Genomic DNA, 26,863 nt, shown 5'->3' with positions numbered 1-26,863 from the left:
GAACATAGCCTTGGATACGAACATTATCCAAACAAAGGCTAGGAGCCTATACAAGACCTTCGCCACTAAGGAACCAGAGGACGACAGTGGCGAGCGTAAAGAAGCAGAAGAAGATGAGGAAGACGTAGATGATCCGCAACCAGAGACGTCCAGTCATTCACCACGTAAGAAACTGCAATTTTCTGCTAGCAAAGGTTGGTTTGCAAAGTTTCAGAAACGCTACAGCCTAAAAAGCTCCTTGCATGGCGAGGCTGCTTCGGCTGACACGGTCGCTGCTGAAACATATGTCAATGAAACCTTCAAGAAGATTATCTCTGAATGTGAATATCAGCCCGAACAAGTTTTTAATATGGACGAGACGGGCTTGTTTTGGAAAAGAATGCCCTCGCAAACTTTTCTGTTCAGAGAGGAAGCAAAAGCCTCTGGCTTTAATGCATACAAGGATCGTGTGACCCTCGTGATGTGTGGCAATGCTGCGGGATTTTTATTAAAGCCAGGATTTATTTACAAGTCTAAAAACCCAAGGGCTTTAAAAAACAAAAACAAGAATCTGCTGCCTGTACATTGGATGCACAATCCAAAGGCCTGGATAACGACGATGCTGACCTCCGACTGGTTCCACGAGTGTTTTATCCCGCAAGTGAAGGTGTATCTAGCAGAAAAGGGCATGCCATTCAAAGTCCTTCTCATTATGGATAATGCTGGTGGCCATGCTACTGATCTGTCATATTCGGGGGTTCAGGTTGAGTTCCTACCACCCAACACGACGTCACTTATTCAGCCAATGGACCAGGGAGTTATTAGGGCGTTCAAGGCCCTATACATGTGGAATGCCCTGGCGAACCTGGTTGCTTCCATGGATGCCGCCCAAGAAGACGACGATTTCAACTTGAAGGCATACTGGCGGCAGTACACAATTGCTACATGCCTCCAAAATATCCACAAGGCATTGGAAGAAATGAAGCCTGCCACCATTAATGCCAGCTGGAAGAAGTTGTGGCCTGAGGTTGTTTACGACGACAAAGGATTTACACCTGCTGAAATCCAACACTCGTCAGTACAGAAAGCTGTGCAGTTGGCTGTGATCCTTGGAGGTGAGGGCTTTGCAGACATGACCACGGGCGACGTCGACGAACTTCTAGACTCCCACTCCCAGCCGCTAACTGACGAAGACCTCGAAGAGTTGACGAAGTTGGCAAGCGAAGAAGAAGAAGAAGCAGCACAGCAAGAAACAGTAGTTGTCTCCCAAACTGGCTTGACTTTGGAACGGTTCGCTGGGCTCTGCAACCTGGCTAAGGAACTGCAAGAGCGGTCACAGGACTGGGACGACGATATGGTTCGATCGATTCAATTCTGCAACATGGTCGATGACGTCATGGCCCCCTACAAGATGCTCTTCAACCGGAAAAAGAAGCAGCAACTGCCAATCACAATGTTTTTGCAGCCTCACAAAAAAGAGCCAGTTCCTGCTGCTGCTACTATGGTTACACCTTCGGAAACCGCGGAAGAAACCCAGGAAATGGCACCGCCGTCTGAAGAGACGTAAAATACAATCATTGACTGCACAGTAAAAGTCATCATCACCTTCATCATCATCATTTTTACTGCGCAGCAAATTCATCACCATCTTCATTCAAGTTTTACTTCAACTTCTTTTGTGGTGAGTACAGTAACAATATTTTTTTTTAATCTTTTAAGTGTTACTGTACTGTATTACATGTAATGCAGTACAGTAACATGATACTGTATTGTATTACTGTATATATTATTACTGTATGTATACTGTATTCTTTAAAATTTAAAGCTTGCCAATCACGTCATATACTATAGCTACTTTACCACAGTAAATTAGCCCCTGTTATATGGTACTGTAAACTTACCTACTGAAGTCATATTGCTTAACAGTTGTCCCTGTGATTAATAGAGTAAAGGGTGGGTTGTTAAGAGTACAGGGAGGGTTTTAAAAAGTCCAAATACTGTACACGTTAAATAAATAAAAATGCTGTTCATACTTCGCGGAATTTCAATCATCGCGGCCGGTCTTGGAACCTATCTCCCGCGATAAACGAGGGGTCACTGTACTGACTTTGGTTAACAGAATTTTACTTATAATGTTGATAGTTGAAAGCTTATTTATTACTTTATAAGTACAGTTCAGTGAAAAGGATGGTCACAGAAAATATGGACTTCCAGAAATGTGTGGGGGGTTTTTGTTTGACACCCCCCCCCGACCCCTCCTCCCCTCAGTACAGGCCTGGCATATCTCCCAGCATTATATCCTTTATTCCATTGAACCAAACAGTAGTTTAAACTGAAGAGAAGTCAGTTTTGTTTAGCCTTCAATATCATTCATACCAGCAGTTACATAATGAACATAAAATGACAGCCTCAGTTCCATATTGCCTTATTTGTAAGAACATTATGATGTACCTCATGCATTCTGTGAACTTCACAGTGCATATTTAAAACATTAACCCTTCCTTGCTTACAAGATAGTTAACCATAACTTTTAACCCAGTGTATTAGATTTGATTTCAGACCTTTCAGTTTAGCTGGATCTGTCAAATAACCCAAAATCTAGTTAAGACTTTGTCTTTAAGTTGTCTGACAGCATGGCTGATTTGGTTTAAGGGCCCTTATACCAAATAATGACATTCCATCTGAAGAACTGCTTCCTTCTTCAGTTTTTTATACCATATATAAATATATGGCCATGTTTTGTTAGTTGTAAGGTCACAGTTTTTAAAACTGAGTTTTGAATTTTGTAAATATAAATCATTTCCTGACACCAGTATTTTTCCTACATTCTCTGAATTAGATAAGGTGCATTTATTCAAGGGCAAAACATTGAATTGAGGAGAAATGGCAAAGGATATGAAAAGTGTTACCCCACTTGAGGTGATCTCTTTGTGTCCTATGTAGGGCAGGTACCATATATTTCCATGTACAGTATAAGACGACCTTTAAATCCTAAAATTCAGCCCTAAAAAGTGGGGGTCGTTTTATACTACCATTCTAAAAATCAAACTTTGAATTTTAAGTGATGTTTATTAGTAGGCTAGCTACATGAAAAGCTTCACATTATGAAATAAACTGATAGTAAAGGTAATAAAACCATTTTTACCTTATATATTATTGGCATATCTTCATAAAATACAGCCTATTCAAGGAATAATTCCATATCAATGAAATCAACTTTTATCTATGCTAGCCTAGCTGAGAAAATGCAAATGATTGTGCTCACAGCAACTTTTATCATTCCGTAACTTTTCAAAAATTTTAATGGTAGTGTAATTAGTGTAGTAATATTATTTAGCATAACATAATATTCATATTTCCAATATGTGATGGTGGAAACTGTTTAGAACAATTCAGTTATACAAACGATAATTATTGTACATTCTCGTATCATTGGCAGGGGCTGTTTTTGATTGACGATGAAATGTAAACAAAAGAGTGGTGTCCCTTTTAGGCGACATTGTAGGAAACACATGATATAGAATTGGCTTTGCTATTTAGTTTATTTTGAATTTCTAAGGATACAATAAGGAAAACATCGTTTGGGTAGATCCATCATTTGTAATAACATCATCTTTACATACCAATTTTTCGTAAGTTACCTGTTGTTACAAAAGATAGCCTATACACAGATGGTTTTGTAATTTAGCAGTTGTCCTATACTAAAGATATGAGATAAATTCATGAAAATTGCCTTAATTTTTGACCTCGTCTTATCTAAAGGTTGCCTTATACACGAAAATATACGGTATTTGTATTTATGAAAACAATTTGCTTTCACCAAAATCTTTGAAGTCTGATAAAAAGGTGGATCATAAAAAGTCATGTAATGTACAAAGCATTGATAGAGATTTATGTAATGATTGGTTTTGTGCTAAGATGATGATTCTACTAAGGGATTCAGAGCTGATGAAACCAGTTTTTGTCAAGTGTATGTTTTTTAACCCTACCTAATTTTTGCAAGTATTATTTAGTACCAAAGTTCAATAGTTCTGGTACTTATCAGAGTAAAAGTGTGTTTCTTATGCCAGAGTCATCAAAATTGCAGGTGAGGGTTTTGAACACAATAGTGACGTTAACCTATGACGTCATGAGGCTCCACCCACAGTGAAAAGAAGTTTATGTACATATGGGGAAAACATCTTTTCACTGTGGCTCTGCCCACTTGCTGATGACATATTCAGTACAGTAATTGATATTAATACCCATCCTAGGCTTCAGCGATATCAGTGATGGCGAGCAGGATTTGTCATCGTCCCCTTGATTGCATTATCATTCTCAATAATTTTTTTAATAATAATAATAATAATAATAATAATAATAATAATAATAATAATAATAATGTTGTTGTTGTGTTGTTGTTATTATTTTGTGGAGGTTTCATCGCAACTTCACAGCAGTTGTTGGGATTAAGTTGTTAGCTTGGAATTCTTCCATTTTCTTGATATTCGTATTGTTTCTACTTTACAAATAATTCGTTAATTCATCCACATAATGAACCATTTGTTAGATCTACATCTATTCAGGGCAGGAATACAAAAAGAATCTGGTTTGTTTTAGCCTCAGATTTTGACACTATAGCCTTCTATTTGCAGCAAGTCAGGAGCGGTCACTAGAAGTAGAATTCGAATAAAAAACCAATGGTATCTCACTTCTCTCAGTTGTCTAACAGCTCCTGCCCACACTTCTGGGGTGGCCAAGTAACTATTACCAACTACAGAAATAATTGCAGTACCTTTTCATGCTATAGTAAATCTTGCCATGGGTCTTCTCGCTTGTGTACAAAGTGGCAAGCCATAGCATAAACGCAGTCTTGCAACCACGGGGACAATTCCATATCCTTCTGGCCATTATCGAATTTGTTGAAGGGTAGACTGTGTAAGCATATCCATTCACCACCTACCTGGTGGATGGGCGGAGCCTCATGACGTCATATTATGTTTATGTCATGAATTGTTTTAGGAGCCTTGTCTGTGATTTTCTCGATTCTGGCATTGGCAACTTCATTTTACTAAATATCAAAACTATTGAACTTACATACTAAATAATACTTGCAAAAACTAGGTAGGGTTATAAAATACACACTTGCCAACTTTCACCTTTATCTGATGCTTTGATAAAAAGGTGTTGCTGAAAAACCTTGTTTTATCAGTTTTGAATCCATTAGTAGTTCATTTATGTAGCTTAAGGGGAAATGGAACTTATGTGTTGAGATTATATCAGTTTTTATAAGCTTGTTTAATCTACCCTAATCAGTCTTACACTGCCACAGAACTGTTTTGAATTTTCACTGCTTTTCTTGATCTTTTAGTGTAAATAGCATTCAGATCTTTTTTACGTTTGTTACCAAGTTTAGAATAATGCAAATGCAGATACATGAATTGAGTGTTTTTACAATGAAAGAGCATTATGCCTTTCTCAGGGCTTAATGGTCTTTCAAGGGAGGATTTTCTGAGCATCTCTGATTTTTTCAAATATGATTGTGAATTTAATTTTAAGGAGCTTCATATACATTGTATTACTCTAGAAGATTAATACAATGTCAATTTTATAATACCGCAAAAGATTAACAACCAAGGTGATTTGGAAAGAGACTGCTAGATTAATGGCAAATAAGTCTATAAAACATTTAGTAAATCTTTACTACTTTGAACTGCAAAATGGAGGAGCATTTTAACCCTTAGTGGACGGATTGAGCCTTAGTGTGAAGTAAAACAGATCTGGGGAGGTGGACGGATTGAGCTTCAGTGTGAAGCAGAATTACGCACCACTGCTATGGTAATAATGATTCGAAACAAAGGTGCCAATACTTCTATATGTTATTAATTCACTAATGGCAACTTTTATACAGACGTGAGAGTTAGGCCAGTATCAGTAATGCTTGTGACTTCAAGGGGGAAAGTACTGCTTCTCTCTCTCTCACGAGTCTTTTTGTAAATTTGCTGGTAAATATACGAAGGGGTTGCTGTTGTTTTTTGTTTTGTCTTTTACAATAGTATGTCGGTTGTAAATGTAATTTTACAAAGAAAATTGCAAAGAAATATTAGAAAAAGCATGTAAAAGTAAAAAAAAGTTACTGAATCTTCCTTCTTGTAAATTTACGTGAATATTTTACAACAAATATGCAAAAAATTTGGTACTGCTTTTATTTCTTATCTTTTGATATTGTGTGAGCAGTAATAATAATTTTACAAAATAAAATAAATTTATTTATTAGAAAAAACATATATAAGTTGGTAAAATTTACGATCGTCTTGTAAATGAGGCCACACAAGGGGTTGTAAATAGTCATTTTCAACTTCTCATGGAAGGTAGGGAAAATTTTTTAGAATTTTTTTATTTATACAGTGTGAATGTACGTGCCATTCTCTTTCTATTGATGTGATTTTTTTTTTTATTTTGCTGACCTCAAAGTTTCCCCAGTCTGGGGTGCTGCACATTGATAAATTATGCGGTCCCTTAAGGGTTAAAGGAATTGTCTACATGCTAAGGGCTAGTGTGTGTTGGGGACATCATATGAGTAATGAAGAAATTGCTGAAAAATGTGGTGTACAGTCTGAACATGTAGCAAGTAGGGGAGAGGAGTATGTATTTAAAAAGGTAATACATATGGAATTAGTAGTACAAAGACCAATAGGTTTACCTAGAAAATATTGGGAAAATGTCCTAGATGGTTATTTAAAACAAATGGAATTCAGGTAGAAAGGACAAAAAAAAAAGAGAGAGAGAGTACTGTACATAAAAGTTAGTCTGTCTTAACTCACAAATTGTAAAAACATTACTGATGATGATGAAGTTGATGATGATGATGATAGGCTTAAAAATAATGAAAAGTGTTATATCAGTAAGACATGTAATACATCAAGTATGGTGAAAATTCTTTTTTTTTTTTTTTTCAGCCATATTTCATGTTGTATGGTGAAGTGTTTGCTGGTGATATTGACCCTCCCTGTGGTGGTGAAGATGAAATTCCTTGTCATCCAGGCCGCTGGGTCACACCTACAGTCATGTCCATGTACTTATTAGTTGCTAATATACTACTCATCAACCTTCTTATAGCTGTATTTAATAACATATTCACATCAGTCAATGCAATCTCACATCAAGTGTGGATGTTTCAAAGATTTCAGGTAAGTTGTATTTCTCAGTTTCTTTAAAGACCTTTGAACTTCGATTTTTCATATAGTAAAATAATGGAAAGTTTAAGTAAAGTTGATTGTTCTCATCTTTTGTATTTCTGCCATTGTATTAGCAGAAATTGGCATTTCCATGAAAACAGTGGTTAGTTTTATCATCTGTTCTTGAGGCAATTGTTTGTTTCATCACAACCCATTAGTCATACAGGGTACGTTTATATGACAGTCCTGCAGCACTGACAGAATCACTAGTCTTTTTCTCTGTCAGACAGAAGGTAGTTTTACCACACGTGCCCTCTGAACCCTGAAGTATATGTTGACCAATAACCTGATTTTTCATGATCCTGCAGTGCTTTCAACTGCTCTGACATCATTCTCCAGATGTTTTCATCAGGATCAGCATCTAGTTTATATTAGAAAAATAATTCAGCCCCTTTCCAGTGTTTTTTTGTTAGCTAGTGCTGCGGTCTGTAACTTTCAGAGAGTTAGTACCTTTTTGATTGTAGAATGCCCTTTTTCACAGTTTTTTGCTTCATTCCAGCTTATTATTCAAGTGTTTTGTGCATAGTTCATTCTTTGTTCCGAGTGGTATACAAACCTACACTTTCATATAAAGAGTAATCCACACTTACCTATCTTCGTCTGTTATTGAATCATCTCTGAAAAACAAAATCCTAATGCTATACCTGGGTCACATGGTGTGCCTACGTCAACCTGCCTCCCCCACTGTGATCGCAGCCGTCCTAGAGTTCACATGTTTTCCGAGCTCTCTCTTTTTCATTCTTACTGTTTTTTGTTCTTTGTGAATTGGAGTGTGTACTCCCCAGACCTGGCAGTTGTCTGACCGTATTTGCCACACCTAGTTTTTACCTTCACGTTTGTACAGTAGATTGTATCTGTTTCTGTGCATTGTGAGTTGGGTTGTGTCCCTTGGTGCAGGACAAAGAGTAATGTACTAAAATGTGACCCATGTGCGTCTTCCTCTTGGAACGAAGAGAATAGTGCATAGATTAGGTGTTGTTTCTTTTTAGATGGGATTCCATCCAAGGCCATATAGCCTTAATAACACAGTGGAAAGTTTTTTTTTTTTTTTTTGGTGAAATCCTTTCCAGGGTCGCATGTATGTGTGATTTTCCTGACACCCTAGTGTTCGGGTGTTCTATCTCTCTCTTTCTGCAGTGATGGAAGAGAACGGGAAGCCCGAAGTGCATCGCTGTGCAGGCAAGGATAAGTTCTGCATTGATTCATGTCGCCATTAGATGTAGACCCCATTCGTTGTGTATCTCGTGCAGGGGGCGGGAATGTTCCTGCAAGATGCTGTGTGGAGAGTGCATTGCATGGCTGTCGCCTCAGTGGGGAAAACTCAAAAGAAGATGGAGGAAGAAGATCACCTCCATCTCCAAAGAACCTTCTCCATTCTGACCCCCTTCCCCATTGTTGGTGCTGCCGCAGACTCCTCCATTCTCTGTGACTCCCGATAAGGATCTTTTTCCTCCTGCTAAGCCTGCAGGTAAGAAGCAACATGAACATGTTTTGCAAATTCTTTTGCAGTTCCTTAGGGAACAGGTACAGGACAGCGGCATGATGGAGTTTGGGAGCCGAGCGCGGACAGGGGAAAAGGGGCAGGCTGGAGTTGCCCTGCTGCTTGGAAGAGCAGAATTACTGTTCATGTAGCCGGATGAGACAGAGATCCCCTCAACAGAGTCAAAACCTCTCCTCCAGACCTTCACCAGCTCCATCGCAGAGTGGTTCATCCCAGTACTTCACCAATGGGAATTCCAGTCTCACTTTAGAAACTGGTTGCAGGGATGCCCCTCCTTGAGGCAGGAGCAGGACAGAGCAGAGTGACACCCCTCCCTGCAGTGCTCCCGATACCGAATACTGATGGGAAGTTGAGGAGACGTCGCCTCTCTTGTGCAGGAAACAGGTCTGGGAACAGCTCTACTCTTAAGGGCAAGTGCAGCAGAGTGGGGTCCCATGCATCTCACTATCATCCCAGACACCGATCGCCAGGATGGGACGGCATGGGCATATCCAGATACGCCTCAGCCTCCCCACAATGGTCATTACTGGACAACCACCCAGTGGAACAGGACAGACAGGGATCCCCTGGGACCTGCTACTCTGGTAGGTGCAGCAAGCCTGGAAGAAGGGATAGAGTCCTTCCTCCTGGAAATTCCAGATGAGGAGAGGAGTTTTACAGACTTAATCCTTAAGGTTGGATTTAGTGGAACCTGAGGATTACCCCAGCTTCTCCTACTTGGAGCATATGTCGGACAGTCTCCCAGAGACCAAAGGAACAATGTGCTTTCCTTGGTTCCCGCTGGTAGCAAGTACCATGAAGGAGTTAGACAGCCTAATAGTGGGAGAGGAGGGGTCCTTAGCCTCCTACAGGTTCCAGAAATTACTTCCCCTACCGTTTTCCCACCAAGCCAAGAGGCTGACCCCCTTCCTAGAAATGTGAGTCAGTCAGTCTGCCAACTCTCTCCTGTTGCCGAGCAGATGGGTGCAACCGCTACCCAGGGTTCTTTGGAATCCCAGTGTACTGGTACCAGCCCCAGTAGGCCTACCTGGTTATCGGTACCACACCTGGTCTCTTGCTAGCAGTGCCATGGTACTGCTGTTCTTTGAGAACCCCAGTGTTCTTTGAAATACAATGTACTGGCACCAGTCCCAGTGGCAGTGGCCTGCCACTACCCAGGCATGCACCACTGACCCACACCGGTACCAGCCCCATGCCACCACTGTCCTGGTACCTGCCTGTACTGGTACCTGCCCTGCTCTGGTGTCGGCCCCATGCTGGTACCGACCCCAGTAGCCTGTTTACCGGGGTCAGCAAGGGTCCCTGGTCTGGGGACATGGTCCCAGCTGCCAGCACAAGTCAGTGAGGAAATGAGAGCAGAGAGCATGCAGGTGCTCCCTCACCCCCCTCCTGTTCTTCAAGAGAATGGATCAGGGGTCCTGGGACAGTGGTCCAGCAACTGGCTCAGTCATTCGGGCAGGGCAAGGCAGTCTTCTTCACTCTAAGTAGATTGAAGCACATCCACGGGACAGCCCTGCTGTGAGTGGGACCACTCCCTGACCAGGGTGGATATCGTCATCGCTGGTTGAGGACAGCCCACAGCCTTACTTACCTGCCAGTGCTTCGGTCTCCAGCAAGCAGGGCGAGGGTATTTGCTCTCTCTCACTTGTACCACCCTCCTCAGAATGTTGTCCAGGAGACGGGAGCTGGACAGGTTCAGGGCTTGGGACTGGGAATGTTCTCAATCGGATTCCAGCCCTTGACACAGGCCTATGTTCCTGATCCAGTCTGCGGAGCGGACAGGATGTACATCAAATGACCAAGAGATTGTCAGGGCCTTTGTGGATATTTCTCTCTTACTGAGTTACAGAGGCCTATTGTGGAGATCATTAGAATGATACATCCTTTTAATGATCCTGAGGCAGAGACATTATCTTTTTTAGTTCTGTGCTTCCCCAGGCAAGAGAATGCTCCCTAGTCCAGCCATTCATGCTAGGCACTTCCTCCATCTCTAACCCACCAGAGGAAATATCATGGTCTTTCAGAGAAATCGTTGCCATCTACTAGGTTGACCCGGACCTGACTCGTCTGTGTCCCTGTCTGTCTAGAACGTCTCCTTGTGGAGGGAGTCTCTCTATCGCAAGCAGAGGCAATGGCATCGGAATTGACTGCCAGAGCAGCATTCCAGTTGGTCTCTTAGATTGATCTTTGGGTTTATCATTGGCCAAGATCGTCTTTCCCTCGGGCCTCGCACACCCGGGGAGAATGTACCCCACTAGACAGCAACCTGTCGGGGGCAAGACACTGTGCTGCTTTAAACTTCTACGTCTGTTAGTCCTGAGTTGGCTTTGATGTTCAAGGACTGACAGGTTCTGGGATTATCCCCCCCCCCTCTTTGCTAGAGGGGGGGGGGGAGGCAGCGGTGGTTGGGCTTCGGGTCATTGACCAGGCAGTGGCTAAGACCTTTAGGTCTTTGCGTAGCACTGCAGCTCAACCCTCAGGTCAGGCTGGCCCTTCCCCTTTGGTCAGAGAAAATCCCAGACTCCCTCGACTCCTCGTAGAGGTACCCAGACTTCTTTTACCCTGGTAGAAGACAGTGGACATCAGGGGTGGGGCAGTTCTTCCTAGTTTCTTCAAGTGAGGGTGAATACCTGTCAAGCCATTGGGCAAGCTTGGCAGCAACATGGAGTGGAAGCGTGGGTAGCAGATACCTGTCAGATATGGTTATGCTACCCTTAGAGCCTTCGTCATCCCTCACCTTCTTTCCGGTCCAGTTCCAAATGTTTGTTCCTGGCTCAGGAAGGACCTCTCCTTGTGGGAAGAGGTGAATGCAATGCTCCCAGAAGGCACTGTGGTAGTCTTTTACCCCTTTTCTTACTGAACTGGTTCATTCACCAGACAGGCCCTATATGGAACAGCCCATTTTGCTCATGATTCTATCAGAGAGGGTGTTTTCTTGTTTTTTTGAATTTGAGGGATATGTATGTTCAACACCTACCCATCGGTCCTCCTGCAAGTATCTCCTCCATACCCTCAACAAGGGGACAGTGTTCTGGTTTAAGGCACTTGTTTGGGATTTGTAACTGCTCCCCCAAGGGTTCAGTCGAGTGTTTATTTTTTATCTGTACTCGAGCTCATTGCTTCAGTTGTTAGGACAGAGACATCAACTTCTCAAGTTTTTGTCACGACTTGGATATAGAGAGCAACTTCAAGAAGTCAGATCTCATGCACAAGGCAGGGGGTAGGAGCATCTTAACGTGCTGGTAGGCATGGCAGCAGCAAGGGTTCTTCCTTTGGATTCTTGTATCATTAGGTTCAGAGAAGCAGCGCCCAAGGTCTGAGAATGATGCTTGTAGCTCCAAAGTGGCCCCAAGCGGAATGGTACATAGACCTCCTCCACCTGCTGGTGGACATACCAAGGCATCTTCCCCCATTCCCACCCTGCTGAAGCAAGAACACAATGGCTGATTTCATCAGGCAGTGGCCTCCCCTCTATCTTCATGGTTAGAGGCTATCCAGCAACTCCTTAGAAAGAAAGGTTTTTACTGGAGAAGTTGCTGTGGTCATCGTCAGCCCCCTCATGCCCTCTTCCCTCGGTCTGTACCAGGTAAATTGTAAAGTATTCCTTCATTGGTGCAGTGGGTGGGTGGGATCTCCATCCCCTCAAAACGTCTCTGAGGGATGTGGCGGAATTCCTTCTCTTCCTGCGTCAGGAGGAGCACCCCTCCGTGTCCGCAATTAAAGGTTATAGGGCTGCTCTTGCCTGAGAGTTCAATCTAGGGGCACAGACCTTTCAACATTATGGGAGGGGTCAGACATGATCGGAGACTTTTTTGAAAAGAGTTGCTCCCCTCAGGAATTGAAACCCCCAGAATGGTGCATCACCGAGGTCCTGGCTCCCTCGTGGAAAGCGCCCTACGAAAATTGCTCTGAAGGGCGCCAGGCTGGGACTGGACCCTGAAAGCGGTTTTTTCCTGTTGGCATTGGCATCAACGGAGAGGTTGGGGGAACTTCATGCCCTCTCATACAGTATTACCTACACCCATGGATGGACATTGATGGGCTTCACCTTTTTCCCAGAGTTCATGGCAAAGACCCAGCCCCTCCACACACAACCCAAGGTGCGGTGGGTTTTCCATCCCCTCATAAAAGGACTTTGTCTGGAGCGAAAAGAACGAAATGTTGCTAGGCCCAGTCAGAAACCTGAGAGCCTGTGTTAAACATACAGCCCCCACAGACCAGCCTGTCAGAGACATCTCTTAAGTACGGGTCGGGAGAAGTGGGAGATTTCGAGGAACACTATCTCCTTCTGGCTGAGAGAGATGATTGTGAGGGCATACTGCTTGGACCACGTGCCCAACTAGGGTTAAGGCTCACGACATCAGAGGTATAGGGTTGTCGGTGGTGTTTAGGAAAAACCACTTGGTCAGTCAGGTCCTCAGGACCAGGGGTTGGGAAGAGGCAGATGTCATTCACCTCTTTCTGCCTCAAGGATACAGCACACAAGTCCTTAGATTCCTTCATCTTGGACCCAGTAGCAGCGACATAGCAGGTCATATAACGATGTAGAGCCCCACAGGATCTCCGTCAGGAGGGGAAGACGTCACTAGCAACATCATGAGGAACAGGGGTGGGTACGGTACCCACGGCATACACCTCTTGCATGCCCTTGAGGTATCGAGATGGAACATTACCACATGTTTACCTGAGAGATCATCCCCCCACCTTCAGGCAAGGATCCATATATGAAAGCGTAGGTTCATATAGATGTAGGAACAAATACCAAATTGAAAATAAATTTGTAATTTTCCTAACATACGAACCTACTCTTTCATACAGGTAAAGTTACCCTCCTTGTACCACCCCATGTGGTTTTGATCTCTCTCTCCTTCTAGGAGGATGAGCGTAGCTGCGTATGGGCTGTCTCACACAATGGAGGAAGGCAGGTCGACCCAGGTCACACTACGTGACCCAGGCATAGTGTTAGGATTTTGTTTTTCAGAGACGATTCAGTACAGGGGGTTTCCCGTATTCGCGGGGGATGGGTATCATACCCCCCACGAATAGCTAAAATCTGCGAATACTTAAAACCCTTCTAATAACACTTAGAACTGCCTATTTTAATAGTTCAAACACAAAAAACTCTAAAAATGCTTATACAGGTATTAACCTTCTTGCAATGGGGTTAGGTTTCAAAAAACCCATGGTTTGTTGGAAAAAACATATCTCGAATATAACCTAGCCTACACTAGGGTATTCAGTACCATGTATACATATATGGTAGCCTAGCCTACACTATAAAGTATACTCTACATATACACTGTATAGTAATTATTAATACAGTATCAGCTAATTGTGGAATATAAGGTAGCCTAGCCTACATTATACTGTACTCTATATTCACATATTAATATTGTATTGTACATACATCAACATAATGAATATGCATCTTTTCCATGGGTGTTTTAAAATGTTATGCTTTACTTCTCTGTATGCAGTAATATTGTATACTGTATATTCTTATATTGCTTTTGTATTATAAATTGCAATCCATGTTTTGGTTTGGATATTGATTATGTGGTAAGATTATTTCGCTGTATTTAACTCGGTTCTGAGTGCTTTTCTTGCTTCTAGTTAGCGTAAATGAATCTCTAGATACTTTATTCATATGGGGCAAGGTTATTATTTGTTATACAAAGTGTTTTTAAGTCGAAATATGACTTGACTACGTCTCGTTGTGAAATTAATTTAGTTACTTCTTTAGTTAATAGATGATGTTGGCCATTTAGGGGCATGTTTTTCTTGTGTATTTTAATAGTTTTATCACAAAAAGTGCATTTAGTCATGAAATTGATATGAAAACAGGTTTTGATGCAGGAAAAACCTATTTTTGGTAGTCACTGTGGAGTCCTCAAGGAACATCCCTATTGTCGCTCCCTTTCGCCCCTTCCAAGGGTTCCGGATAGGGAAAGAGACGTACAGGTTCAAAGTTATGCCTTTTGGACTAAATATTGCCCCAAGAATTTTTACAAAATTAGCAACAGTAGTTGTCCAGGAACTTAAAAAAGAAGGAATACAACTAATAGCTTACCTAGACGACTGGTTAATCTTGGGGGGCCACAAGAAAAGTGCTTGAAAAACCTAAGAGCAGTGGTCAACAGACTCCAGTCAAAAGGTTTTATAATAAATAAATTGGAAAAAATTCTGCCTCATGCCCAGCAGACGCTTTCAGTGGTTGGGACTGTGTTGGGATACTCTTCAGGGCCTGTTGTCTCTCCCCATCAAAACTCTGAACAGAATAAGGAAAAACCTCAAAAGATTCCTAGAGCAGCCCAGAGTTTCTAGACGGCAATTAGAACACATGATGGGTCTACTGCAGTTTGCATCAGTAATAGATCCAACACTCAGATTGTAATTGAAAAACTTGGACAAATTTTGGCTATCGCACGCAAGAAAAAAGATGCGAGACCAATCTCACCAAAAGAATCAAAAAGTCGGGGAGATACTTCAGCCTTGGACCCGAAAGGAATCTCTTGGCGAAACAGGTCACCCTGACTCCTCCATCTGTAAGAGTGACAATACACACAGATGCCTCAACAGGTTGGGGAGAACATTGGGAGGATCGTTAGGTGGCAGGGAGGTGGTCAGCTACTCTGAGGAAGTGTCATTTCAATTTCCTGGAACTGATGCCTGTCTTTTTGTCTCTCAAAAAACTCAAACCTCCAGAAGCGACACATATTCTGTTGGTTCTAGACAACATGACTGCAGTGTCCTGCATCAAGAGATCAGGATCATGTTCACCTCCTCTCAACATGGTAATGCTAGTCATCCTTCAAATGGCACAAGTAAAGAAGTGGCGCTTGTCTGCAATTCACCTCATAGGGTCTCTCAACATAATAGCAGACTCTCTATCGAGGAAAATGACAGCCTCAACAGAGTGGATGTTGGACAACCAATCTTTTCAAACAATAGCCAACATGCTTCCACAACCGGAAGTGGACCTGTTCGCCACATACAAGAATCACAAACTCCCAGTATATGTATCTCCGAACTTGGACAATCAAGCAGTAGCAAGGGATGCCTTCCTACAAGACTGGAACAAGTGGAGGACGATATATCTTTTTCCTACATTGTCCCAGATTTCGAAGGTTTTGAGCAAACTCCTAAACTTAACAGCTTACTTAATAGCCCCAAATTGGCCAAACAGGCATTGGTTCCTATCACTTCAACGATGGGTGAAAAGATCAATTTCACTGTCATCCGCTGTTCTATCCCAGAAAGTAGGAGGGAAAATTGTTTACGGCTCCTTTCTGAGGTGAGACCTTCACATATGGAATTTTTTAAACAATATCTACTGTGAAAAATACTCGCCCAACATTGCTAGGTACCTAATGCAAAAATTATGGACATCATCTATCCGACAATAGCAGTGCATATGGAAGGTATGGTTAGATTATATCCATACTGAGAGCCCAATTGAAGTTTCTGTAGAAACACTTTTAAATTTTCTGATATATCTTTTTGAAGACAAACACCCTGCAGTTACAACAATCATGGCATACAAGGCAGCATTAACAGAACCCTTGCTTTATGGATTCAGGATTGACTCCAGCATAGAAGTTGTTACTTCCCTTCTGCGGTCTTTTGCTCTACAAAGACCTGCTCCCGAAAGACTCCCAATTACTTGGTCCCTGAACAAGGTACTTGGACTTCTATCTACCCCTCAGTTCAGCAGACCCAATACTGTACAACCGCAACTCACAAGCTACAAAAGGCGATCTTCCTGATTGCATTAGCATCAGGAGCCCGTATTAGTGAACTGGGCTCTCTTAGACTGGGACGATATATCACACAAACTGCAGATAATCAGTTATTATTGTCCCCAGGCCCAACATTCCTGGCCAAGAATAAGGAGCCTTTAAGAAGGAAATCTATTCTTACAAGAAAACTTAATTTAGCAGACAAAACATTATGCCCAGTTCAAGCACGTAAGGTTTAGCTAGAGGTCACAGCAAACATCCCAGAAGGTCCGATTTTCGTACACCCTAGCACGAATAAACCACTCTCCCTACGAGGGCTAAGAATAATTTTAGTGTCCCTCATTAAAAAAAACAAACCCGCACTCCTTTCCTAGGTCACATGACATTAGGAAAGTAAGTATGTCGTCGGCCTTCTTCAGAAATGTCTCTGAAGAAGTCTCCGAAAGTACAGGGTGGGCACCAGAGACAGTTTTCTTAAAACATTACTGCCATGAGCTTGAACATAGTCATCTGCACTGCATGTCAGTAGGTGGTATGGTTAGTCCTGACCCCATAGGCTTTACAGCAGAAAACCGAGAGGAGCTCATCAAGGTGCAACTTGATGAAACTCTCCGCTTCAACTTTCAGCAACAATCACTAGGCGTGTTCTGGGCTGCTGTGAAGGAGAAACCAGTCCTTGGAAGGGAGGCTGAAAAAGTGTTGTTGCCATTAACTACAACCTATTTGAATAATGTATGTTTAATGCTGGTGTCCCTGAGTGTCGTACTGGTTTGGTGGGTAAACAGAATCTTGTGTCCTCCGAACGTACAAAGTACCATTGTAGAGCACCTTGAAAAGCTGAGTGAGGAGTTTGAGGAGCATATTCCAGATGAAGAGTTGCTTGACAAATACAAATGGGTGTGCAGACACTTTGATGTCGACGTCGAAGACCTTTCAGAGGAAGAATCTTCCATTCAAAATCTACAAGAGGAGCTCATCGAGGTGCAACATGATGGAACTCTCCGCTTCAGCTTTCAGCAACAATCACTAGGCATGTTCTGGGCTGCTGTGAAGGAGAAACCAGTCCTTGGAAGGGAGGCTGAAAAAGTGTTGTTGCCATTCACTACAACCTATTTGTGTGAATCAGGGTTTGCATCCTTAGCTGCCATCAAAACAAAAAGCAGAAATCAGTTGCAGCCAGAACATGATTTAAGAGTAGCACTTTATATGAATGAGCCACTAATGGACAAACTTACCAGTGAAATCCAGCCTCAAGGCTCCTGTTAAAATCAGTTATCAGTTGATAAGAAACAGTTTTATCTTTAGTTTGCCTTAATGGAATGTAACACAAATTTTTCTGATGAAAATGTTCATATTAAAGTGAATTGAATTTAATCATGTTCATTTTTTCTCTTCTATTTTTTCAGCCTTACAGCACCTCTTACAAGAAAATTATACTTGTTCTTTGCTTTTACAGCCTACAGTCAGTAATATAGTAACATACAACACATACAGGTTGACCATCACTAATCCAGCATCATTGGGACCTAGAGGGTGCTGAATTAGCCATTTTGCCAGATTAGCCATTTATTAGGCTAGAATACACGAAACCCAGTAGCTAAGCACCTCATCCTAGAATTAAAATATCCCATAAATCAGTACAAGTTGGTTAATAAAGAAAAGACAATTATCAAATACAGGTAGTGCTCCAGTTACGATAATTCGATTTACGATATTTGGAGTTTACGATGGGGTTAGCAAATACCGATACGAAAATATTTAGGAAATATTTTTAGATTTCGCGCAGGCGCAGGCAGCGAGAGAGACCAACTTACAATAGACCAACTTCTTTTCCTCCATCTCTTTATTCCATCTGCTAGTTAAAAAGGTAAAAGAGAATGATAAAATATTGTTAGTAACATTATACTCTTGCATAAATGCGTACAGCCATAAACAACCGAACGGAAAACTGTTGTTTTGCTAATAATCGTACCCGATAACAACTGTTTTGCTTGTATTTCAACCATCGTACGGTTAAACAATTACTTTTGTTATGTTATAAATGACGTTAAGTACTGTACAATAGGACTGATATATTTTTTACACTATACCCTTATTCGCTTTGGAGAAAATATCAGCAAGGAAATATACTGCTACAGTAACTTTAAGCTGCAAGTTGTAGCTGAAGCTGAGAAAACAATGTTCAAGCTGCTAATGACTATAAATTATCGTCCATTGGCAACATGGATGAAACTCGACCGTAAAAAAATTGGAGAGAATGTATTTTAATCAAAACTACTGGGCATGAAAGAATACAAATTGCTGCTGTTTTCACGCCAATAAAAGGTAAATAAGTAAAGCTCGTATTATGATGAAATCAAAAGAAAATAGCGAATGGAATCTTGATTTTTTTTACACAAAACAAACATGCCCCCAAAACGGCCAGTCACGATTCCCACAAACGTCATATATTAATGAAAAAAATAGCTAAATTAATTTCACAACGGGACGTATTTAAGTTATATTTCGACTTAAAAACACTTCGTATAACGAAAAATATCCTTGTCCCAAATAAATAAAGTATCTATATTCATTTACACTTACTAGAAGCAAGAAAAGCACTCTGAACTGAGTTAAATGCGGCAAAATAAACACCGCGTTATCGATTCCCAAAACAAAACATTGATCGCAATTTTTATTACAAAAGCAATATGAGAATATACGCAATTGGATACAATGTAGTAAAGCATAACTTTTTAAAAGATCCATGAAAAAGATGCACATTCATTATGTTGATGTTTGTATAATACTGTTAATATGTGAATAGAGTTCAGTATAATGTAGGCTAGGCTACCGTATATGTAGCCTACACGATATACCATAGCGTAGGCCAAAAGACAATAATAAATGTAAAAAGTGGAACAGCAAAATCATGCCTGCGTTTACAAACACCTCCAGTTTGTCGATGCAGCACACAGCGCCACCAAATCGAAGCGGCCGGCGAGTGAGTTCGTGCAGCGACCCAGGAAATTTGAAAATAAGTACGGAAGCATTAGAAATTACTCGAGCCGAAATTTGTGCTGGATTACTGATTGTTCCGGACTACTGATTGCCGGATTAGTGATGGTCAACCTGTACTTTATATAGTTATATACACTGCATAAAACCAGTGTGGTCGTGGTTATGGCTGGAGGAGCATGGTTGGGGTCACCTGCTAAAAAGGCTGGTAACCACTGGCTTAGGGCTTCAGTGCTTCTCAACCCTAGTTCACTCCTAGACTGTGGTAGTCCTTTTAGACTAGATCACAGTCCTAATGTTTATTACATTAGCAAGGGGTCTCTCTCTCTCTCTCTCTCTCTCTCTCTCTCTCTCTCTCTCTCTCTCTCTCTCTCTCTCTCTCTCTCTCTCTCTCTCTACCAAACAGCAAGAGAACTTCTACTGTGGAAATCAAAATCGAGTTTCCAAGTGTCTTGATTTATTCAGGCCAACTAATAAGTTCTGGCGGATGAACTGAAGCGTCAGAAGCTTGTTCTTACTATTGAGTGGATCTTGAATCCCCTGGTGTGTTGGGATCTGTGGAGCCTGTGGGGGAAGCCAACTGGCATGGGCAGCAGACTCCATACTGCAAGTTTGGTCCAACTTGGATCCCTAAGTCTTTTCTGCACTTCAATATAGTCAAGGAAGTGCTAAAGAAGTTTCAGGCTCATCGCAACGTTACAATGACCCTCATAGCCCCGTTCTGACCCATGAAATTATGATTTACGAACTTGCCATGGTTGTTGGTGGACTCTCCTTGACTTTTTCCCGAATCCTTGTCTACTCTGTCAACCTCACTTCAAGAGATACCACTAAGGGTTGCTCGCTCTTGTCCAGATGTGCTTCAGACTGTCCGATAGCTTGTCAGAACAAAGGGTCTTTTTTTTTTCTAGACATACTATAGGGACTATTGCAACAAAGACGTCAATCTTCTAGCTCTGTCTACCAGAATAAGGGAGCGATTTTCCATAGTTGGTGTCTCAGACTCTATGTCCCTCCTTTCGAGACATCTGTGACCTGAATTGCGGATTGCCTCTTTTATCTGAGGAGATCTCGAATACATCTCGTATTCCTCCATTAAGGGGTGTCGAGCTACATTTAACTCAGTTTTTAAGCAGTTTCATCAAGTCCTTTGACTAGTCCAAGCAAGGAAGGAAATCCGGTCTCCTGGAACCTGGACGTAGTATTAAAGTGACCGAGAGGTCCCTCTTTTGATTTACTACGCTCCTCTTCTCAGAAAGGACCTTACCTGGCAGGCTATCTTCCTGGTGAGCTTGGCTTCTGCTAAAATGTTTTAGTGAGATCCAAGCCATCATTCTAGAGTAGGTCTTTTTCACAAGGAGACACGGTTTGCTCGTTTACCATTGGATTTTAGCCTAGAACAAGGACCTATCCAAGACCTGGATCCATTCTTTCCTCCTTAAGAACATAACGGACACCCTTGGCTCTGAGGAATAATAGAGAGTCCTCTGTCCAGTTGAAGTTTTCAGGTATTACCTGAGCAGGACTGGAAGAGCAGAGGGCCATCCATAACCTATAGTGTTCTGGCAAGGACCCAATTTGACTTCCGATTAAGAACACATTGTCCTTCATCCTAAAAGGACTTTATTTCTGAGACCTCTCTCAGATTCAGGAGAGCATTTTGCCTACTTTAAGTGAAAGCTAAAGATGTCAGAGCAGCTTCTACCTCATTAGCTTGCAGGCACAATATGCTTCCATTCAGCAATTGACATTGATCTTTGCTTCTCACCATTTTTAATGAAAGTTAAAACAGTGTTAAAAATTTGCAGTACCTTGCTACCATTATCAGTAACTGGCATGGTATCGCAGGAGGAAGCAAAGGATTTTCTCCTGCTATCCCTTCACCTTGTAGTAAGGCGTCGGGATTTGGGTAGCCAGGGTGTACAATATACCTGGAGCACTCAGTGTAGGTGACAGTGTTATCTGGTTATTTTTTTTATATTGTTACTGTGCCCAGGGCAAGGGCACCTATTGATACTTTGCTAGCCATTGGAACACTCCTTTGCTGCAAAGCCCCCACTTAAGTAGAGGCGCTCGGCCATGCCGCTACAGGTTAAGATGAGCACCAACCAGAGGCAGTATTCTCCTGCAGTAGCTCTCTTAACTGATAAGGAAATGACAAATACTTTTTTCAGTGCTAGCAACTTTTCTATTTCAAATTCATTACATGACGTAACGTTTTGTCGTAGAACATGTCCATGTATCCCACCTCCTATCAATGTGGGATCAGCTATGTAATTAATTATATAAAAATGACATTTTTATAATAAAATAAGGCACAGACAGAATGAGGTTGGCTGCTAAGTTGTTCTTAGTATTCCCATTAGTAGGCGGGACTGGAAGTGCTACTGTGTATTTTGAATTAAATTCAAAATACATGCTAGTTAGAAACTATCTACAGTGAACCCCCCATATTCGCGGGGGATGTGTCCCGCACCCCCCGCGAATAGGTCAAATCCGCGAATGCTTAAAACCCATCTAAAAACACTTAGAACTGCCCATTTTTGATAGCTTAAACCAAGAAAAACCCTGTAAAAATGCTTATACCTGAGTATTTTAATAGTTTTATCACAAAAAGTGCATTTACTCATGAAAAATATATGAAAATACAGTAATTAGTGAATATTTCTCAGTGAAAAATACTGCGAATGGGCGAATTTTCCGCGAATAATGGCTAGATATGTTCCACAGAGAAACCCACGAATGCGTGAGTCCGCGAACCATGAGAACGCGAATACGGGGGGTTTACTGTATATAGAGTGCTGTTTTGGTATCAATTTTAAGCCAATTAATTATTTTTTATTGTGTAGCTTTGCATAGGTTTAACTTAGTAGAATGTCAGATTATCCTTGAGTAATTAAAAACACAATGTTGACTTACTACATGTATGTAATTGTACATTTTTATATCTGTTTTATTTTTAAATGAAGATATAAAAATTTTTTTTCAGGTTGTGATGGAATTTGAAAGTAAACCAGTGTTCCCACCTCCTCTCATCATCTTCTCTCACATACATCGCATAATTAAATATGGATGTAGGAGGTGGAAAGGAAAACCTTTCTTTTATGATAATGGCTTGAAATTATTTTTGGATGTTGAAAGTCTAGAGCGGGTCCATGACTTTGAAGAGGAGTGTATGAATGGATTTAATAGAGAAAAGGAACTCAAAGAACAGATGAGCACCGAAGTAAGTAGTACACATTTTTGTTAGATCATAATACACCAGCACTTTTTTTTTTTCCCCTAAATAAAATTTTATTTGCTACATCAAAGTACAAATGTCACCTAGTGTGATAACATTATGCTTTAAACTTTTTATGTGCATTTCACCAACAGAATGGTTTGATAAGTTTGTTAAAGGTGAAACCAAAGACATTTCCACTGACCCATTGAGGAAAGATTGTCCAGAAGGCCAATGAAGTTTTTTAATGCTCCTTGCCACCGTGAATTACTAAAAATTATTTTAGGGTTGGTTTTTGAAGAAATAAATTTTAGTACCAAAAATTTAGGAGTCAGTCTAGCTGTAACATATATGTTTTACATGAACCTTTTTTTTTTTGCTGATCCTGGAAGGACAAACGTAAATTAAGAAGAAGAATACTAAATGGTACTAAAGATGGTGTTTCAACTGATAGCTCTGGAGTGATTTCATTGTCACTAAAGCTCATCTTATGTTTTACATATCTTTGAATATCACACTGCAAAGTAGTTGACATGAGTGTTTCCCAAATTATGTTGGAAAGGGTGTTTAAGATGGCATTTTGCTGCCTTGAACATCTGCAAACTTTAGGTAGAACTGGGTTGAAAATTAGTGGTAAATGAGGAAAATTGTCCAAAACACTTGTGGTACCCAAACAAGACTACTCAACAGACTACTTCTCAAATTATTGTTTAGCTGGAGTTGGTAACTAGAAAACTGCCAGCAGTTTGAGAAGAAATTTTGGCTAGAAATGCTTCCCTTTTGAAACAGCCTTTTCTCTTTTGTCACCCGATGACCCTTCTTCCATCAACTCCTATTGAAAATATCATATATGTAGAGCTAGTTTTACGGTTGATTTCTGTGGACTAGCACTCTTACCTGTTTAGCTTTACCATCTATCACATTACTGTACTCTCAAGATGAATTGCATTAGCCAAAAAGAGATCATATATTCATAACTTGCTTCCTTCAGTGCCCTTTAGAGGTGAGTTGTATGGAACTTTAACCTCTAGGATCCCTGGTTATCCACAGGTAGAGCCATCAGTAGAGAAAGCACACAGTCCTCATAGTTACTTTTAACAAAGGACAGGGAAGGAGTAGCAAAGGGTGCTGAGGTATGGTCTTGGCTGCTCATTTGGATTTTTGCCACAAAGTCAGATACAAACAACAGCCTTACCACTGTTCAACCTCTAGCATGCATGACCCACAGGCAGCGCATGAATCTTGTTGACTTGTCTTGAAGATGCAAATAGGAAGATCACCTTCAGTGTGTGATTCAACAAAGGTGTCGTAGTAAGACTTTGAAAACCAGGGAGAAGTCACAATTAGGTTTCCTCAACCCATGAAAAGCCTCCTTTTTCAACTGTAGGATGAGCCTTTTCAATTCCATGTGAAAACCCACATCTAGTACACAAAGTTCAAATACCCATGAGAGTGCAGGCATAACCTGTGATGGCAGAGATGGACAATTTCCTGCATTTTCGAAGAAACGGAAGGATATCTGTAATCTTTGGATTAGTGCAGTTGACTAGGACAGTGCTTCTTATACTTCACAAACTACAGAATCACCTCATATTAGTTTAGTAAAGGTTGTTGTAGGGAGCCCTACAGGACTGAGATGGCTACAGCTGTATTGTATGAAAAACCTCTATCCGAGACCTTTCTAGAAAACCATGCAGGAAATTGAAGCATCTTGAGGTTACTGTGGCATCTGAAGACAGACTCCTGGGGTTATCCAACAACATGGATAAATATGCAAACTACTTCTGTAGCCAAAGGAGGGTTGTCATTCATCTGTAGGTTCTTGGATTCTCAAAGAAATTTTACCAACACTTTGCATCTATCTTGAAGGTCTCTGGGTCTTCTTGGGCTGAACAGAAAAGAGAAAGTTTAGAATTTTAATATAAAATTCAGCCCAAAGGCCAAGCACTGGAACCTATGAGGTCATTCAGTACTGAAAGGAAAATTTAGTGTAAAGGAGGTTTTAAAGGTGAAACAGGAGGGAAACTTCACAGTTGCACTATGAAACATTTGTTAGGAGAGGGTGGAAAGTAAGATGGAAGAGAGATAGAAGTACAGTAAAAAGAATGAAAGGGGTTGAAGGGAAACTGCAAAACACCTTAAGTAATGCCTACAGTGCACTGATGGTGCTACCCCCCTACAGGGCGGGAAAGTTTTTGACACAGGCTTGTTGCATGCAGAAACTACTGACGGCATGCCCACAAGCACCATAACAGATCCAGAATTCAAGGGACCATCCAATGGTAAAACCTGGTTTCAACAGCTGAAACTGACCACTGTAATGCTATGCTTTTTGAAAACAAATGTTGGATCTATGCTGACATTTTAGTGGAAGGACATCTTTACTACAGATGAACTGCTTTTTGCTATGGTTGGGAATGACCATTTTTTGTGGATTACTTTGACTTTTGTACTGACTTTGAGTAATGCCTACAGTACTCTGCTTGAGGTGCACTGATGGCACTACCCTCCTACAGGGCAGGAAAGTTTGTGACACAGGCTTGTTGCATACAGATCTACTGATGCGTGCCCACAAACACCAAAGCAGATCTCAGGATTCAGTGACCATCAAATGGTAAAACCTGGTTTCAACAGCTGAAACTGACCACTGTTACATTATGCCTTTTGAAAACATACATTGGAACTATGCTGACATTTTATTGGAAGGAATTTTCACTAGAGATGAACTGCTTTTTGCTATGGTTGGTGATGAACATTTATTGTGGATTACTTTGACTCTTGTACTGACTTTGGGTGGGGCTGTGATCAGTGTAAGATCCCCGTGTAAGAAGAGGGAATATTGACAATACCTTAGGCTTAACAGTGTGTGTGGGTACTTTGTTACCTTTGAATATTGACCTTATTTCTTTTGCTGTTATTTGTTTGGAGTGTTTTTTTTTTTTTCTCTCTGCTTAATGAAGGAGGCTTGGTTTTAAAAGAAGAATATTCAAGAAGACTGTTGGTGTCTTGAGGAAGAAATAACCTACTTTCATACCTATTCCTCTTCCTAGACCAATTTATGCTGTGACCCATGCTCTGTCCGAGTCAATGCCTTGATGTTTCCATCAGGTTGCAAAGTCCATGGGAAAGGATGGTTAACAACTGATCAGCTCTACCCACTCATGTTGGGATAGAGGAACAACTGGTGGACATCCCTTGTAAGGCCATAGACTCTTCTCCTGCTTCACCAGCTCCTGTGGTGTGTATCATAATATTGTCCAGGGACCCTTGCTTAGAATCCTCCCTAGAACTTTTGACTGCGGCCAAAAGCTTCTCTCCTGCTTCTACCACAGGCAGAGTCCATGCTTGAACATAGGACTCTCCTGCTGTTGCTTTGTCAACGTTTGGAAATTAGTAGAGGTACCAGGTGGAAAAAGGTTTTAAGAAATTCAGGGAATTTGCATCCTCCTTTTCTCTACTGGCTCTGATTTTATAATTAGAAAAAATACAAAATTTGTTCCTACAAGAATACTTACCATTGCTTTTCATATCCACTAACTACTTAGATGGGCAGATCATCCTTTAAAATTGACTGGCAAGATCAGCCTCTACTCAAATTTCATGTGTTACTTTCCTGGTCATGATAATGAACATGGAAAAAATTATAACCGTAGTCTCCTATATAGCCTGGCATAGGGATGCAAGGCTGACAGGACTTGGGACAGAGTGAAAAAAATTATAACTTTAGTCTCCTATATAGCCTGGCATAGGGATGCAAGGCTGACAGGACCATGAGACAGAGTGAGTTTTGTGCCTGAAATTTCAATCTGAGAAATGAGAATTCAGTCTACCAAATTGGATAAGAAGTACAGGTTAGTAGGCAGATACATCATCCACAAAGGAGGTTAATTAAAAATTAATGGGTCCAAATGATTAAAGATATACTCCTTGTTAAAGGGGAAACCAGAGGGAGTCAGATCTTTTCAAGCCAATGCTCTAAGCTACAATACACTATTCCATAACTCGCCAACATCATGACCTGTAAGATACGATACACTTTTATGCAGCTCATCTACATCCTGACCTTTTTCCATATACACTCAACCTCAATGGTGCCCCTTAAAAGAGAGAACAAAAGAAGAGATAGAGAAAAACCAGTTATGTTCTCATTTATTTGACCCAATCTGAAGTTATCTCTGTACCTTAGTAAGATGCTTATCTGTCCATGTGG

The 26,863-nt window shown here is 41.1% G+C and overlaps 1 protein-coding gene across 9 annotated transcripts in view; it reads left to right on the top strand.

Annotated features, from left to right (window-relative positions):
* Trpm (transient receptor potential cation channel, subfamily M) overlaps positions 1–26,863 on the top strand; it is a 340,295-nt gene that overhangs the window by 307,976 nt on the left and 5,456 nt on the right. For all 9 annotated transcript variants that reach the window (XM_067111320.1, XM_067111325.1, XM_067111323.1 and 6 more), the window contains 2 exons: positions 6,918–7,148; positions 22,423–22,659. In XM_067111320.1, coding sequence (XP_066967421.1) covers positions 6,918–7,148; positions 22,423–22,659 — 468 coding nt within the window. The remainder of the gene's footprint in view (positions 1–6,917; positions 7,149–22,422; positions 22,660–26,863) is intronic.

Source organism: Macrobrachium rosenbergii, chromosome 11, assembly GCF_040412425.1.
Source record: "Macrobrachium rosenbergii isolate ZJJX-2024 chromosome 11, ASM4041242v1, whole genome shotgun sequence".
Taxonomy (NCBI): Eukaryota; Metazoa; Arthropoda; class Malacostraca; order Decapoda; family Palaemonidae; genus Macrobrachium; species Macrobrachium rosenbergii.
Note: the sequence above shows the minus strand (reverse complement) of the source record. Positions and strands in the feature narration are given on the sequence as shown.